Source organism: Hypomesus nipponensis, chromosome 18 (assembly GCF_054491055.1).
Source record: "Hypomesus nipponensis isolate SF chromosome 18, ASM5449105v1, whole genome shotgun sequence".
Taxonomy (NCBI): domain Eukaryota; kingdom Metazoa; phylum Chordata; class Actinopteri; order Osmeriformes; family Osmeridae; genus Hypomesus; species Hypomesus nipponensis.
Window position 1 is genome coordinate 9,417,003 of NC_140378.1, and position 16,486 is coordinate 9,433,488.

Here is a 16,486-nt window from a genome sequence, read left to right on the forward strand (position 1 = left end):
CATTTGCTTCCCGCGTCATTCGTGCTGCAAACAGGTGTCATTGTCCTCTGCTCTGTGTGTGCCCGTAGACGGCGCGCGCCACAATTGAACAGATTTGTCCTACCGTGCGAGTAATACAAGTCGACAATACTGAGTCTGAATCCTCATAGGCTATTTATTATTGTTCTGAATATTTGTCGGTTTGTTTTCATATATAATCTTCAATTGGATTCGGTGTCAGTATCATTATTGTGGAAAGTGTTAAAAGATCGAGGGTTTTTTTCCAATAAGAATAGGGCAACCACAGTATCCTTCCTGTATATTTTCAAAGAGAATGTAATTCATCGCTCCATCTCTTTCTATGTTGCTCGACAAACCAGACCAAAAGCCCATGTGGTTTGTCCAATTCTCAAACTATATAACGCCCTCGTCGTCATTATATAGAAATATAAATGTGTAAACTAACTCGCCAACCACAAATTGACAAGTATTGAATGAAACGTTTTTGAATTAAACCTCTATGGGAGACCATAATCCTACAAAACATTGAGCTTGTAGTCGCCATGTATACATTTACTTTTATTATAAAAATCAAAGAAAGTAAACACAGCACACCACATTTGTGACCTAAACATCAGGACACGTTAATGTAAAAAAAATACGGAATAAACATGTTGGGGTTAAATAAATTGACTCAATTTCGATGTTAAAGATAAAACCTGGCTATAGGCCTACTTACACAGGCTTATACTGCACAGTACCACTCATTTGTGGATGCAAAGTATGATCACGCACTTTTTGGTTATCTTGTCCGTCTTATGGAGCTTCTCTGACGCACACCTCCCATGCCAAAATAATACATCCATCTTATCTGATGGGGGGGTAAAATGGTGAACATGGAAATTATATTTCCCACCATGATAGGCCAGGTTAAGCTTTGAACGGTTGACGAATATAAATAGAATAGTACATGCATCACAAAACAATATTTTGAGCATAAAGAGACCCTCATGGCGAATCCGCCATACTTAAAGCCAGTGCCCCTTATTTGTGGGGATGTAGATCTTTTGACAGAAGGGTGAGTGGCAGTGCCCTAGCAACACACCCAGGAAGGATAATAGTCATAGAACTAACCAATACATACATGTACCTCAAAACACGAGTGCTACAGCTAGAAATATATTTTCGTCCTCAAGTTCCTGTACCTGTGGTTCGGTCAGTAGCTAAAGAGAGGGGAAACCAAAGTGTACAAACAAGATAGTAACACCCACACAGTTTTCCGATGCAGTGGTCCTTCAAACAATGCTCCGAGTGAACATGCTCAGAGAGAGCGAACACAATGGCTGATTTTGACTTCACTTCTGAAAGTAAAATGAATCTCTACAGTTAAGATGTAGATGTGTTTTAGCAGTTAGCAGTGAGACAGAGTCACATTCAATTGTCCTCAACAGTAAACGGCATAAGGCTAGGTACATTCTTTTTTGTATATAGAATTCAACCAGTCAAACAATTAATTTATATCACACATGCATACACGCACTATAAAAATACCTTCATTTAAGCTTTGGACAGCATCATGGCCGCACAATAAAAATATACAAAAACGTTTTGAATGTATAAATGTGTTTTGTTCTGGATCTTCACTCTTTCTCAGTGAGAGCTAGAGTCTATCAGGGTATCACAGCTTAAAGCTGTTAGTCACAGCCCACATGAGGCCACAAGTGCACTCTGGTTTTGTCCTCCAAAGGGCAAACCCCTGGCATAAGCTGTAAATGGGCCAGTCCACTGGTCACACTCAGGAGCAGAGCTCATCCATCTCCTCATCGCTCCAGTCAGGGGGGGCATCAGTACCAAAGTATCGATCGCCAAAGTTTCCTGCACAGATTAGGTACAAATGAGGTCACGCAAATAACAATGAAGTGCTAATTTCTGCACTCTACTTCACAGCCTGTCTCGTACACACCTATTCCTGGGATGATGTGGAAGAGGTCGTTGACCTTCTTGTCCACAGCCGTGGTGATGATCTGGACCTGGGGGAAAGCATAGGCTACAGAGTGGACGCCCATCTCTGCCATCAGCAGAGACACCAGCAGGATCTTATCCTCCTGCACGTCATGGTCCTACACAGGAGACACACTGTTAGACACACAGACGCCTTCCAACAGTGTGTTCACGTTTTAGCCTGTCTGTAAAATTCTCCTTTGAGTTAATGTCCTGTACAAAGGCATATCTAGTAACCTGGTGTTCATACCCACCAGTAGGACGCGCACAGCCATCATGGCAGCAGCTCCAGTGGACACAGTGCAGTCCATCAGAATCACATGGTCCTCACTGATGTCCTTTGGCAGACGCAGGTAGTGCAGCTGACAGAGGAACAGCAGGGGTGAGGGGAAGAAACCAACAGAACAACAACAGGCCTGGTGTCATCATAGGCTGTCAAAACTGGAATGTAAAAAAACCTTTAAACTAGAAATGTAAAAAAAGCTAGAATAAAAAAAAACAACTAGAATAGCAGAGCTACCAGAGTTGCCATGTTATTACGAAGCTACTGGACGTGTCTAGTAGGTGGGGATGTGTACTGTGTGTGGAGGTTCTAGAGGGGGATGGTACCTCGGGTTCCCCCGTGTCCTGGTTGGTCTGGATCAGGATCTTGCCAATGCGGACGTCCTTACACACGGCCCGCAGCGCCGGTTCCATGGTCTCTCCCGCCCGCAGGATGGAAACGCCAGTGATCTGAGAACACCAGGAAGAGCAAAAGACTGTTAGAACGTGCCTGCTATACATGAATCAGTAAACAGTAAATAGGATCAATGTGAGGGGTAGAGAGAGACAGAACTCACCCTCTTCCCGTGAAAGATCTTGCCTTCATAGTCCTCCCCCTGTGGTGTCTGGACTGTGTGGATCTAGGGAGGATGAGAGGATGGAACACTTTAAAGACAAAAAAAAAGAACCTTTCCACAGCGTGCTGTAGATTGTGCTGTGAGATTCAGGGTGCTTGAAGGTGTTTGTACTCTCCATACAGTATGTGCATGCATGTCGTAGATTGAATATAGTTTCCATTGCAGTGGCCAGACAGTTTCCATGCCTCAGTTTCCATCTCTCTCTCTTGTACTGTATCTTTCCATCTCTGCGTCGTTCTTCCTCCACCTGTCTCATGTGGACTCAGTGTGGTGCTGTGTTAGTGGGAGTGTTTCAGCTGGACTCTCTTTAACTCTCTCACCTGAGAGGGCAGGAAGGAAAGAGCTCGCTCTATCAGCAGACGCATCAGCCTCTTGGAGTAGAAGATGAACTCGTCACGACTCGTCTCTTTGTTTCTGAACACCGGAAATTACAAACACTGTTAGCTCCTCTTCTCTCAGCCTGTACTGTAAATGAGTGGTTGTCACATGTTACTGACAGATACAAATTCAACACATTCTGTTACAGTTAGGCAAGACATGGCTCTGGGTCTGAGGGTCTCTGGCCTGCCTCAAGAGGCTGGTGTGTGTGTGTGTGTGTGTGTGTGTGTGTGTGTGTGTGTGTGTGTGTGTGTGAGGGGTACCTGATGATGGTGTGCATGCCCCTGACCTGAGGCGTACTCTCCAGGACACTCAGGGTCTGGGGGAGGGGCTGGGCCTGGTGGGCGGAGGCTAGTGCCGCCCTGTAACCATAACAACCCAATAGATAGAAATGTAGACGGTGATCCCAGAACAGGAGAAAGATAAAAATTGTGTGAGCGCAAAGACAGGCAGAGACACACACAGACCATGTGCAATCACAACACACCACACACCACAATATACTAACATTCTATAAAGTGTATAAACAGAGCAAAAGTCCTCATACAAGAACATATTAGCCATTATTAGTAAGAAGGAAACAGACATTGAAAAAAAGCCACAGCACACAAAGGTCGGTTCTTAGCGTTGATGAGAAACAGCACTTATAGTGTTATTATACAACAGATGAGAGACAATCCCAAAAAAAGACTAGACACATGCTAGATCAGGTTCAAAATGAGTCCAATTGAATCAGAATCGATTTTGTTGTGAACAATTGAAGGGTAATTTGGGACACCAAAACATTTTGCCATGTCGTCTTGTTCTGGACAATTCTCTCCCTTGTATAAATCCCAGGGGATGTGCACAGAGGGTTTAGGGTTTGGTCTGCAACACCCTCCAATGGACAATGTGGTTGTTTGTCCACTGGGTTGGTGTGACATCACATGAAGCCGTGCCCTCTAGTCCTACTGTCGCTCTAAGGCCCTATTAGTGTCCACACGTAGAGCTAAGAGGCAAAACCCCAAAACACAGAATCCTAGGCAAGTCTGCTCACATATCCCAGCGAAGTTTCCTCTACGGGGAGAAGAAGGATTGGACGAAACACACCAACAAAAACAACAACAACAACAACAACAACAACAACAGAAAGAACACAGAAACAAAAGGACAAAAACAAAAGAGGAAGAGAATGAAAACAAATATACAAGATCTGGTGATTGTTAGGGTGACAGAGTGATTGTATGACACAGTGATGAGTGTGTAACAGCTGAAACAGCACTGAGTCATCCTCACAGTTACAATAACACATTTATCCCTCAACCAATTATATGCAGTACCAAAAGGCTGCAACTGAAAGGCTGCTTTTAAACGGTGTTGTACTTACATTTACTTAAATGGTTTAATTTAATATTGAAAAATCCTTCAAGTACCAATTACTGAGATTGTCCTGCATGGAATTAATTTGAGTAACACTGATGTTTCATTGTGTACTGGATTAAATGTCTATGGTTGAAATAACAATAAAGCCAGTCTTAAGTCTGAGCGAATGTTAGTGGTTTTCACCAACAGCAGGTATCAGGTGTGTTGTGTGTGTGACTGAGATGCTCAGGGCTAGCTGGGGCTGTCACTCTTCACTGTGTGATCTGGAGAACAGCAGACACGGAGGCTGGTAGATCTGCTCATTGGCCTCACTACATCCTGAGTCTAAAGGCACACACCAACCTCACTTCCTCTCTGTCTCTCTCTCTCTCTCTGATCTGCTGTGGCCGACATACTCGTATCAAATGGAAAAACTCAGTGCCTTTTAGCAGGTATTGGAAACTTTCTCTGTGGCTGTTTCAGTGCTAACTTCCTCTCTCTCTCTCTCTCTCTCTCTCTCTCTCTCTCTCTCTCTCTCTCTCTCTCTCTCTCTCAGGCTGAGAGGAGGGGTCAGTGAGATGTCTCACTGGTGTATTTTTAGACACAGAATGCAGGAGGTGTGTGAGCTGTCATTTCATAAAGGTAGAGGGAAAACCAACATCCTTTCATCAACTGCCAGCTACACAAGGCCGTTGGAGAGATACTCATCTCACATCAACATAAAAATCAAACCGCCAATTTCCACTATATTTTTAAATAATGTTTATGTATGAGAAGCATAGGAGGTAAACGTATGTGTTCTGTGGACACACTCCAGTGACAAGCTAGCTTATAGTGATGGTGAATACATTTTCGGAAAAAGCCCTCAAATCCACCATGACTCACTACTTCATAGGTCAATGGTCTTAATGCGTGGGCGTGGCTAACAGCGCCTCCAAGAGGTGTAACAGTAATGGCAGCAGGCAGTGAGATGGAGGATGCTGGTTTCATAGCTTCCTCTCTCAGGGTGGCGATGCTGGATGGTACGGTGAAGAATTGTGCTACTCTACCTGACACTGAGCTCGCGCTGTGTGGGATGGAGGGATGGGAGAGGAGGAGGAGAGGAGGAGAGTGAGAGTGCAATCGGTGTGCAGTGAGGGGCCAAGGCCAACAGTACCGTGTCACACAGGAAAAAGTCAGCGTGGCTTGGTTGGTGACACTGCAGTCGTCATTAGTACATGGAGCCGGACTCTAACGCCACATGGTCTGTTAATGTAGTCTGTGGCTGGAGCTCCCATGTGGTGCTCTTCAATCTGACCACACAGTGGTCTCATTCAGTACGGTTTAACGCGACCACACCATAGATACACAGCTAAAAAGAGCCCGGTGAAATACACTGAGGAGTTAGCTCTGTACTGTCAGTGATTCTCGGTGAACTTCACAAGCCCACACATGCTTATGCTGAATCCTCACCATCACTTCTTTCACAATGCTGCAGAGATGCCCCCCCCCCCCCCATTAAAGAGGTATAATTTTTTCTCCATCTCTAATCTAGTGTACAGGACTCAATTGACTGGTTAATATCCTGTACTGGTTTAGTTCCCCTTTGGGGTTTGGGAGTGAAAGCGTACAGGATTGTAGCTCTCCAGGAACAGACTAGGCTGCCCTGTACTATCGTAAAGAACAATTCTCTATTTCATCCACTAGAGGGCTCACTAGAGTCAATCCGACAATGTCAGTCTATGCTCAGTCTGGCCACCCAATTAATGTAAACTCAGGGAGACCACAATCGTAAACACATCTGACTGCATGCTATGTTGTTCACACACAAACGCACTCAGCAGCCTATGACAGAGCAAACAATGCAATATAAACCCATTCCAAAGGCACTAGAGCTCTCTTGGTTCTGACACCAGTGTAAGATCATGTACAGTCTGAGGGCTAAACTCACCTCCTCCAGCTGGCTGTGAACATGCTGCACAATCAGATCAATGGCCACCATGTTGCCCCCACCTGATAGGACAAGATATAGGAGCAGTGGTCAGAATAAAGGGGCAGTGCTGTGTGTGTGTGTGTGTGTGTGTGTGTGAGCATGAGTGTGTGTGACTCACCTCTGGGAACCACTATGTCAGCCAGTCGCATGGTGGGCTCAATGTACTGCTCGAAGGCTGGCTTCACATACTTGTTGTACTGCTTGATGACCCCCTCGATGTCCCTCCCCCTCTCGGTGATGTCCCTGCGCAGCCGACGCACCAGACGGATGTCTGAGTCCGTGTCTACGAAGATCTTCATGTCCAGCAGCTGAGATAAGCACAGACAACCATTAGAGGGAGTGACACATGCACAAACACAGGGTGGAGCAGAATGTTGGTCAATTGTACACGTCTTACCTGTAAGAGCTCTTTATCTGCAAAAGCCATGATGCCCTCAAAGATGATAACACTGGCTCCATACACCGTTTTCTGGAGGTTAAGACAATTCATTTCCGAGTTAATGTTTAAGTATATGTGAAACGAACCCTACAGATGATTAGCCGTCCCTTTCTAACCCAAGATAAAGGTTCCACTGCCTGGCACATGAAGGCCCACAGCTGGTGCAAGGCTGGATTTCTGCATCTGGATTTGCAGTCCAGCTCCAGATTTCCTCTGGATGTGAGATGATCCACAGACAGCAATGTTTATGAATATAACAGTTGTGATGTTATTGTTGTGCTGTTTGGTAAAATACAAAATGTTCCTTGGCTCTGCAATACTGTTAGTACTTCTGATCCTTGATTGTCTGATGTACTTAGTAAATGGAGTATTTGTATGTCGCATTGAATAAACATGTCTGCTAAACTAATAAAATCTTCACACAAAAAACATTGAACATAGAACAGACAGCACAAACTGAACCTCGATCATAACAGAACATGCATGTTGTCTTACCCACTCCTTCTGTCGTCCATGTGTGGTGAAGTCATACACAGGGATCTTCACACTTTTGCCCAGTTTGAGTTTGCGCAGGGTGTGCGTAAGCAGACCAAAGTCAAACGCATCAGGGTGGTCAAAGTTATAATTATTACTGGCCGCCAGAATCTGCTCTTCAGGAGACAGAACCTGGAATGAACAAAGCATCAAACCGGTGTTGATATATTTCATGACCTATTTTATTATCAGTAAAAAAACAAAAACGAATTAGCTATCAAGATTGTATCAAGTATCAAAACAAGAACCTGTGACTGAGGATGATGTTTCTTGTACATACATCACATGTTGGTGCAAATGCATATGCACACACACACACACATCCATGGTGGAGTGCCACTGAAGTTCAACTAAATTTAGGATGCAAGAGAACATTGTGACCCCTCTGAGGTCTGTGCCAGAGGGGTGTAAATGTGAGTGTGTGTGTGAGGACGTGTGTTCATAAGTGTGTGTTTGTGTCACTATGTTTGTGTGTGCCATCATAACTCCAGCCTTAGAATTTGGCACTCTCTTTGAAAGCCCACCCCCTTTCTATCGAACCAATGGGGAGCTCTCTTTTATAGTAGTGAGAAATTCAACCAGTCCCCCTCCTCCTTCAGAGCAGAGGGAGGGGGTGCAGGGTACAGAATGACAGCTACATGTCCTCACGTCTACATGTCTGTCTGCAGACTAGTGATCCACAACAAGACATAACTACTTTAACTTTACCCATGTTTGACAACAGATCGTCTTCTTCCACAGTTGAAATGAATCAAGAAACTTTAGAATGCTAGACGATAGGGTATAAGGATCTCTAAAGTATATTGATGTCACGGCATGATGTCAAGGCATGTCCAGCTGGCACTAGTTAATTGGCATGTTGTGAATGGTCAATGGGATAGCCATCCCCTTTGTGCTCTGGCCTCTCAACTGGTTCTGCTGTGACTGTTAAATCAGAGAGACAGACTTGTGTTGGTGATCTCTCCCTTTCATTCTCTTTCTTAGCAACTCTACTTTATCAGACTTCTCTTGCTCCCCTCTTCGTCTTCTACCCCAGAGTTCTTCATTGAATCCCATTTTTCCCTTTCTTTTTCACTTACCATGTCTGTCTCTGTGTCTGTGTCTCTGTCTGTCTGTGTCTCTGTGTCTGTGTCTCTGTCTGTCTGTGTCTCTGTGTCTGTGTCTCTGTGTCTGTGTCTCTGTGTCTGTGTCTCTGTCTGTCTGTGTCTCTGTCTGTCTGTGTCTCTGTGTCTGTGTCTCTGTGTCTGTGTCTCTGTCTGTCTGTGTCTCTGTGTCTGTGTCTCTGTCTGTCTGTGTCTCTGTCTGTCTGTGTCTCTGTGTCTGTGTCTCTGTCTGTCTGTGTCTCTGTCTGTCTGTGTCTCTGTGTCTGTGTCTCTGTGTCTGTGTCTCTGTGTCTGTGTCTCTGTCTGTCTGTGTCTCTGCCTGTCTGTGTCTCTCTATGAGAATTTGTACATATACAAACACATTTTGTACACACAAACTCACATAATTATGATAACAAACATGTGGATGCATATCCACACACACACACACACACACACACACACACACAAACACACACACACCTTATAGAAGGAGTCCATGGAGAGCAGGACGACCCACGGCACGTCCAGAGCCTCGATGATCTTCCTGGCTACAGTGGTCTTCCCCGAGGCGCTGCCCCCACACAGACCTGCGACACAGGGACCACACAACACACTCACACTGGATGCCACCTGTTGAACTACATCTATACAACAGTAGAAAGGGGTTATAGACCAAAGGTTTGCAAACATTCTGGTTTGTGGACAACTCAGGACCTTTGTCCTATGGGAACTACTTGGTTAGGTACAAAATTAACAATAGCATACTGTTTCTAGTCTCCTTTATTTTGAGCCGCACAGCAAACGTCTTGGTTCTCCCCTTGTTTAAGGGCATCTATGGCTAATTACTGGGCTCTCCTTACAAGCACAACAACTGCTCTTTTATTGTCTGTATATTTATATATTTTTTATTTTATATTTATATTTTATTTGGGCTGGCCAACATAAGGCAACAGACTTTTACAGTGTCTAACACTGTTGGACAGACTTCCATGTTAGATAGCAGAGACACCGCCCTCTAACGCAGAATTCCTGCTGAGCCACGTAAAACCCACCGCAGGCTAAACTGTCATAGTGATCCAAGATGGCTTTGTGTCATTAATCATTAGCTTGGCTGTCACTCCCAACACATTCGTCAAACTTATCATTTGGCAGATACATGTACTGGCAGCAACTTTAATCATGAACATGAACTTGCACAGACTTGTTTTTCGTAAATCGGAAAACAGCGCGTCAGTCACGTGCATTTGGATATATCAGAACCGACTAAGACTTTGTACCTGGGACTCAACAACAATCCAAGTCTACTTCAGGAGTGAACATCAGAAGTGGTGAGTGTGTGGTACACATTCGTCCTGTTCTGTCTTTCATACCAATGACAAAGGCCTCTTTGGACTGGGTCCCATGTTCGTTGTACCAGGGCGGGCGTCCGGCCGTGTAGATGGTCCGTTTGGACGTGCGCAGGAGGGGCGGCTCCGACTTGCACTGACTGGTGGTCCGTTTCCGTGGTGACAAGCCCATGTTGATTGGCGGGAGGAGACGGTCCAGAGAGCCATCCCCCGCCCCACTGCAGAACAGGAAACACAACAATAGGGAGGGAGTCAGGTGGCTGAGCGGTTAGGGAATCGGGCTAGTAATCAGAGAGTTGACTGATTGATTCCCGGTCGTGCAAAATGACATTGTGTCCTTGGGCAAGCCACTTCACCCTCCTTGCCTTGGGGGAATGTCCCTGTACTTATTGTAAGTCGCTCTGGATAAGAGTGTCTGCTAAATGACTAAAGGTAAGAATAACCACACTGTCACCTTCCCACAAACTTCAAGGATTTTCTTTTTAGAAGGAAACACATTTTTATGTTACTGGGAGGTGCTGAATAGGATGTGTTGAAACAGGGACAGAAACGACTGATTGATGGCTGCTCGTTTCATAACATATGTCAAGCCCCATACCAAGCCAAGCATCAGGCCAGATCCTTAAAGGGTATGACAATAACAAGGGATTTTCAAAACCATTTAGTGATATGGATAAAAAAATCCACAATGATTCACATTGTCAACACAGACACTAACCCTGTTAAACACTGGCAAACCTGTCATTCAACCGGTTTCTGAACAGGTCCAGCAACATCTGAATCAACAGAAAATACTTTTACAAAAACATAGTAACGATGAGTCAGTCTTCACTGTGCACTGCTGTCCCCACGAGTCACTGTCTAGGGTTCTGACACAAGCTGCTGTCCCCACGAGTCTCTGTGTAGGGTTCTGACACAAGCTGCTGTCCCCACGAGTCTCTGTGTAGGGTTCTGACACAAGTTCATCATGGCGCATCCAGATGTGCAGGTGCACCATCACCCTGGTTGTGTAAATGTGACAGGTCCACAGCCTGCTGAACCTCCCTGGGGGTGGGGCAGAGTCCAGGTGTGGGGCTCACTGTGGAGGTTGGAGCTTGTTGGGGAGACCCCCTGCCGAGCACAGCCTCTCCAGGTGGGGAGGAGTGAAAGAGATGTGGACAGGAATGTCCCTTTGACAAGCTGCAGTGAGGACATCCAAAACCGCTGGTCAAGGGTGTTAGGCTGCACCGTGGTGACGGGGAGCACAACAGGACATGCCACTGTGCCTCTGGGGATTTGCTTAATCATTTGGTACTATTCAAACTAACCTCACCAGCCATGGCCAGCCTTCACCCGCTCCTCACCAACACCTGAGACAGCAGCTCTGAGAGGCCTGCAGGCTTATCCAAAGCAGCTCTTGACAAACAGGTGAAAAAGTATTCACATTCTGAGACACAACCAAGCCTCCATTTCACCAGTGCACTGGTTAAGCCAATTTCTTTGGTTTAACAGTGTTGGTTGTTGTTATTGGAGAGTGTAAGTGTGAAGATTTTTGTCCTGGCCTGGCCTCCTGGTGGCACACTAACCCAGAGGAAGGACATTAAGATTCAGCAGCAGAGAGGATTCCATTAACATTCAACCACCACCAACATGGAGTTCATGGAGTCCACCACCAACTCCATGAACACAAAAATGGACAAACCATAGTTAGACATGCTGTCCTTAAAATGGTTTTACAAGGAAAAACACCCTATCTGAAGAGTAGAACCTCTTCAGCTATTTGCATTACTCCAGCAGTTAGAGAGAGAGAACACCAACACCTACTAGAGCAAGCGTGAGATCCACACCTCTCCCTTGGAGGACCGCAGAATGCCAGACGCCATTTCTGCGCTAGACAGGCGATTCCCGTATGGTATAGTTTGCGTGTAGTCCAGCTGGTGTCTAGGGGCACTTCTGGGAGAGAACAGCCTCTCCCTTCCTTCACTGTCTCTGTGGCTCCAGTGTGCTTACATCATTGCTGTTGGTCTCTAACCCCAGGAAGAACAGCTGGGGTTAAAGGTGACAAGCAAACATTATCCTGGGTGCGTGTTCTCTTATCTGACTTGGCCCACCTGGGCAGAAGCAGAGAGCATTGGGGAGAACAGCAGAAAGGACACAGAGACCTTCAGAGAACATTACACTCTCGCTGGGTTATCAGTCCAAGTCAAACTGGGTGCAATATAAGATTAGCCTACACTACTGGTTTGACTGTGAACCCTGTCCTCCATCTATGGTTTAAATACCCAAAAGTGTCATAAAACATTCCTAACTGCTTCAGCCTTGAGGTGAACTGTAAGTGTGTCTTCTCCACTTGTCAAGTTCACGGTACAAGGCAGAGAAGAGCAGACGGAGAAAAATGTTTTCTGGAACAGTCTCAGGAGCTATTCAGGCCCCTAAGCAGCTGGGGAGGAGTGATAATAATAACAGCTAGTTGGATACAGGCAACACAACATGCTGATCCGAATGGACTCCACACACACACACACAAATTCTGTATAGTCACACTTTAAATCTCTGTGATGGCTGCGATGTACTTTCATGGACAAGATAGGCAAAACACACAAACCAAATTCACTCAATCACTCATACATAAATACCAAAAGGACTCCGCTTCCAGTAGCCGAACAACCCTGCTGGGTTGGGTCCACACCAACTCACAACAACAGACTCCGGCCCCCCTGTCAGTCTAGGACAGACACACTGACAGACACACTGACAGACGAGTGTCAGAAAGACCGACTGTTGACAAGGACGCCCCGGGCACGGTCACTCTCTATCCCTATCACAACAGTGCCCAGGTCACCTGAGGCTACACGGCTCCATGAATCCAGAGCAAAAGCGAGAGCAGGTAAACACAAGAGCGAGATAAACGCGACATCATCTGAGGGGAGCATGCGTGTCTTACCTGCCGTCTGACCTGAGGGTCCAGCAGCCTGATATCCTGGCTCCACTGTAAGCTGGCAGAGTGTTCATGATCAAAGTAGGCACCACGCTCCGACTAGCAAAGGTTGACTCACGGCTCAGTTCTGGGTGTTACTAGCAGGGCTGTCACTAAGCACAGGCTACACAAACACGCTCCCTCACACACACACACACACACACACACACTAGCTAGGTTTAACTGCCCCCTGGCAAAACTTGTTCACAGAGAGACAGAGAGAGACAGGCAGAGAGGGAATAAGAAACTGAGGGGAGAAACGAAACTATGCTTTCAACTTGAGATCTGCTTTGCTTTCTATTGAGCCAGAGAGAGGAAACTGTCGCTGGAGAGAGAGCATTAGGAGTGGAAAAGCAGTAAAGCCTTTCCCTCCTTCTCTCTCTCCCTCTCGCTCCCTCCCTCTCCCTCTCTCCCCCCGCCCCTCAGCCTTCTGGCCAACAAACGTAAGAGGATAACCTATCCTCCAGATTATGTTCGTTAGGTGGTATTAATAGCTGCAGGTTAGAGAGACCTCCCCTCTTCAGAAAAGCACACACACACACAGTTCTCCTGGCCCCACTAACCAACTGGTCATCTGTTCATGACAGTCACTGATGGAGGGAGTGTAGTGAAGAGAGACAGACAGCGAGAGCAGACAGACAGAGACATCGGAGCAGACAAGGAACCTTGTGAACGGTCCGCTGCTGAACTGTACGAGTCAACAGCAGACAAGCAGCGCGTGGAGGAGTGGATGAGACTGAAAAGGGAAGGGAACGGGAAGGGGGGGGGGGGGGGGGGGGGGCAGAAGGAGAACGCACTATTCCCCAGCGGGTAGTCGCTGTGTCTCTGCGTGCCTGACACCCGAGTCTGGGGACAGCTGCATTAGTAGTGCAGGCACACACGGTTTTGCACTGGCATGGACACACATAAACAAACCAACGCACAAACAAAAGGATCCCCCTCCCTCACCCAGCACACTGACTGGGGAATAAACAGCATGATGAAACTCTACACTCCGCCTGCCCCTTCGTCAGCCGACAGAGTGAGGCGTGGCCTTTCAGACACACACACACACACACACACACAACCACACAAGCAGCACACGCACACATCTGCACACCTACACAAGCACACACAACCACAGACGCGCACACAAACACGCACGCAACTACACACAGCATACATTCTTGAGAGCATACACACGCTCATGTGTGTTTACACACAGGCATACTTCTGCACACACTGTACTCATACACACACACACTCAAGAGACTCTCTAGCGAGAGACCAACCATCAGGATTCCTATTGGTTGTCTTTGTAGCAAAAACAAACTAGTGAAGTATCTGTGTCGTTGCTATGCCCATTAACTGAGAGCTGCATTTTTGTCTATGGCAACACTGAGTGTCCCCTAATCCCAGCGGAAGCTGCAGTAATTTCGAGGGTTGAATGAGTAAAGGATTGTTGGCTTTCATGGGACTATTAAATGAAATAGAGCTTTGACATCGAAATAGAGCTTTGAGTCCTAGATACTGTGACAACAGTGAGCAAAGACAGAACATCCTTCAGGCAAAATAGACAGTATATTGGTACAAAGAAGTAGCAGCTATTGTTAAATAAATTTGCAGTAGGTCGCTAGATTGTGATAATCATCTTCATGAAATTGATGTACCACGTGAAACTACACAGGCCTAGAGGAAACCAAAATCAGCATATCCCCTTTCTGAAAGATCAAAGGGGTCAACCATTTTGGACCCAAATGTCACAGTCCTGGTCCCTCTTGTACTAAGAACTAAGAGGTGGTTATGTAACCTCACATGTGAACCCTGGTGCCCAGCAGCTATACTCACTAACCAGGTTTCCAAACATATTAGTCTCAAAATAGAACATACATTTATCTTTCTTGAGAACATTTCTTTATACTTGTAAATTATTGAAATTAGACAATGTGATGAAATATACAACTATGTGTTCTATTTTTATTAAATGAAATTATGTTGAAGGCCTAGTAATCTTTGTACATCTATCTGCTCCCAATAAGTAATGGGAGCACAGTTACTGAACCTGCCTATGTAGTAACACCCTCTTGTGGTTTAGAAAGGGATCAGACAGAGGCCCTATAGACTCAATGCAAGAGTGAAACTGTTTGTTGACATGGTGATCCTCTCCTGTGTTTCATGTGTGATGATTTGTATTCAGGTTGTAATAAACACATAAAGGCATTGGTGCCGTCCTACAACAGTAGTGATAAGTTCACCAATTGCAAAGACAAATGGCATTATTTCAGAGAGCAGGCATGTATTGTCTAAAATGCATTACCTCTCTGAATCTACTGGAGCCTATATGGTGAAGACATGTGAGTAATGTCATTTTTAAGGTTGAGATTCATAATTAAGAGGACTGTTTTCATGAACATACAGAGACATATCAGTAGCCTACTTTTCAAGACAGGGCTGAGGTATTCAAGAGCCCATAAAGTAGTAGCACTTTATTTCACTAGGTTAATAACATACTGAGGTATATTGTTATAAAACCACATGATTATTTCAAAAAAAATAAATATGCGTGTACCTATGTAGTTACAGTCATACTGTCTATGGTTACAGTACGTTATGTTGTATATTACATGACTTATGTCATGGTCAATACTCTGTTGCCTTTAGTTTTCAGCTCTCCATGTTTGGGGCAATATTTGAGTGTTTAAGTGCCATGATCAAGTCTGAGAGATCCTTAGATATGAACGTTCGACCCCACCTCCCCCAAAAAAATTCTTACAACGTATAGCCTACAAACAACAAAATATGCGTATGGTAACCAGCAGTGATCGACAAGCATAGTGAATTATTTTGTGACGCGTATACATCTGTTCACTTGTCGCCATTATTCACACAGGTCACAATGTCAGCAGTAAGTACTACATTTTCAGGTTGTTTGTCTGTCCTGGACAACTGCTTCAAACTTCCTGGCTTCCATTACAGTTACGCGATGCTTCATGAACTCACTGGACATGCTCTCCATGAGGACGTGTTGCGCGACAGGTCGAACGATTCTCAAAAGATGCTATTACTAAACCTACAGGAAAAGGGCTTTACATTTATCTGTAATTTGCTTGAACATTATTTAGGTCTCAAAGCCTGATACATTTACCTGTTTGACTGTGAGGAAGCTTTCTCTTCGTACTCCATCTTTGAGACCCTTCCTTCTCTGCACACGGTAGACATTATTGTTCCCCTACTTGACAATCAGCTGTTCATGGAGGAGCGACACCCAATGCACTATGGGTCTTGTAGTAATATAGTATCCTGTAACAGCAATGAGATGTTCTGGAACAGCCCAAATGCGGACTTCGCGGCCCATAATGCCCCACATCACGTTTTCTCGATCTGTACGCATATTCATATATGGTTACACTCAACACAGCGTTCATGATGTCATGCATTCCAGACACTAGCCACGTGTAAATGGCAAATACGCATGGTCATAAACCCTTAGAAGGCTGCATGATAATCTGACAGATGTACTTTTGCCTATTTATGTTCAATGGGGATATCGTTATTACTGTCCATAGTTACTCCCACG

General features: G+C 45.4%; 1 protein-coding gene across 5 annotated transcripts; it reads right to left on the bottom strand.

Moving 5' to 3' along the window:
* Positions 1-543: 543 nt before the first annotated feature.
* Positions 544-16,205, bottom strand: uckl1b (uridine-cytidine kinase 1-like 1b). 5 transcript variants are annotated; one of them, XM_084679869.1, is made up of 15 exons: positions 16,055-16,205; positions 9,999-10,192; positions 9,109-9,215; positions 7,505-7,675; positions 6,968-7,039; positions 6,689-6,878; positions 6,529-6,590; positions 4,294-4,313; positions 3,521-3,619; positions 3,200-3,293; positions 2,820-2,882; positions 2,590-2,712; positions 2,235-2,342; positions 1,943-2,099; positions 544-1,854 (listed from the first exon to the last, which is right to left on the bottom strand). In XM_084679869.1, exons 1-15 carry the CDS (start codon positions 16,126-16,128, stop codon positions 1,775-1,777), a joined length of 1,614 nt encoding a protein of 537 aa, XP_084535995.1. In that variant the 5' UTR covers positions 16,129-16,205; the 3' UTR covers positions 544-1,774. The 5 variants fall into 5 exon arrangements, with proteins under 5 accessions (XP_084535995.1, XP_084535996.1, XP_084535997.1 ...); XM_084679870.1 differs by lacking the exon at positions 4,294-4,313 and adding an exon at positions 5,648-5,664; XM_084679871.1 differs by lacking the exon at positions 16,055-16,205 and adding an exon at positions 12,898-13,287.
* Between the last annotated feature and the right edge of the window lie 281 nt (positions 16,206-16,486).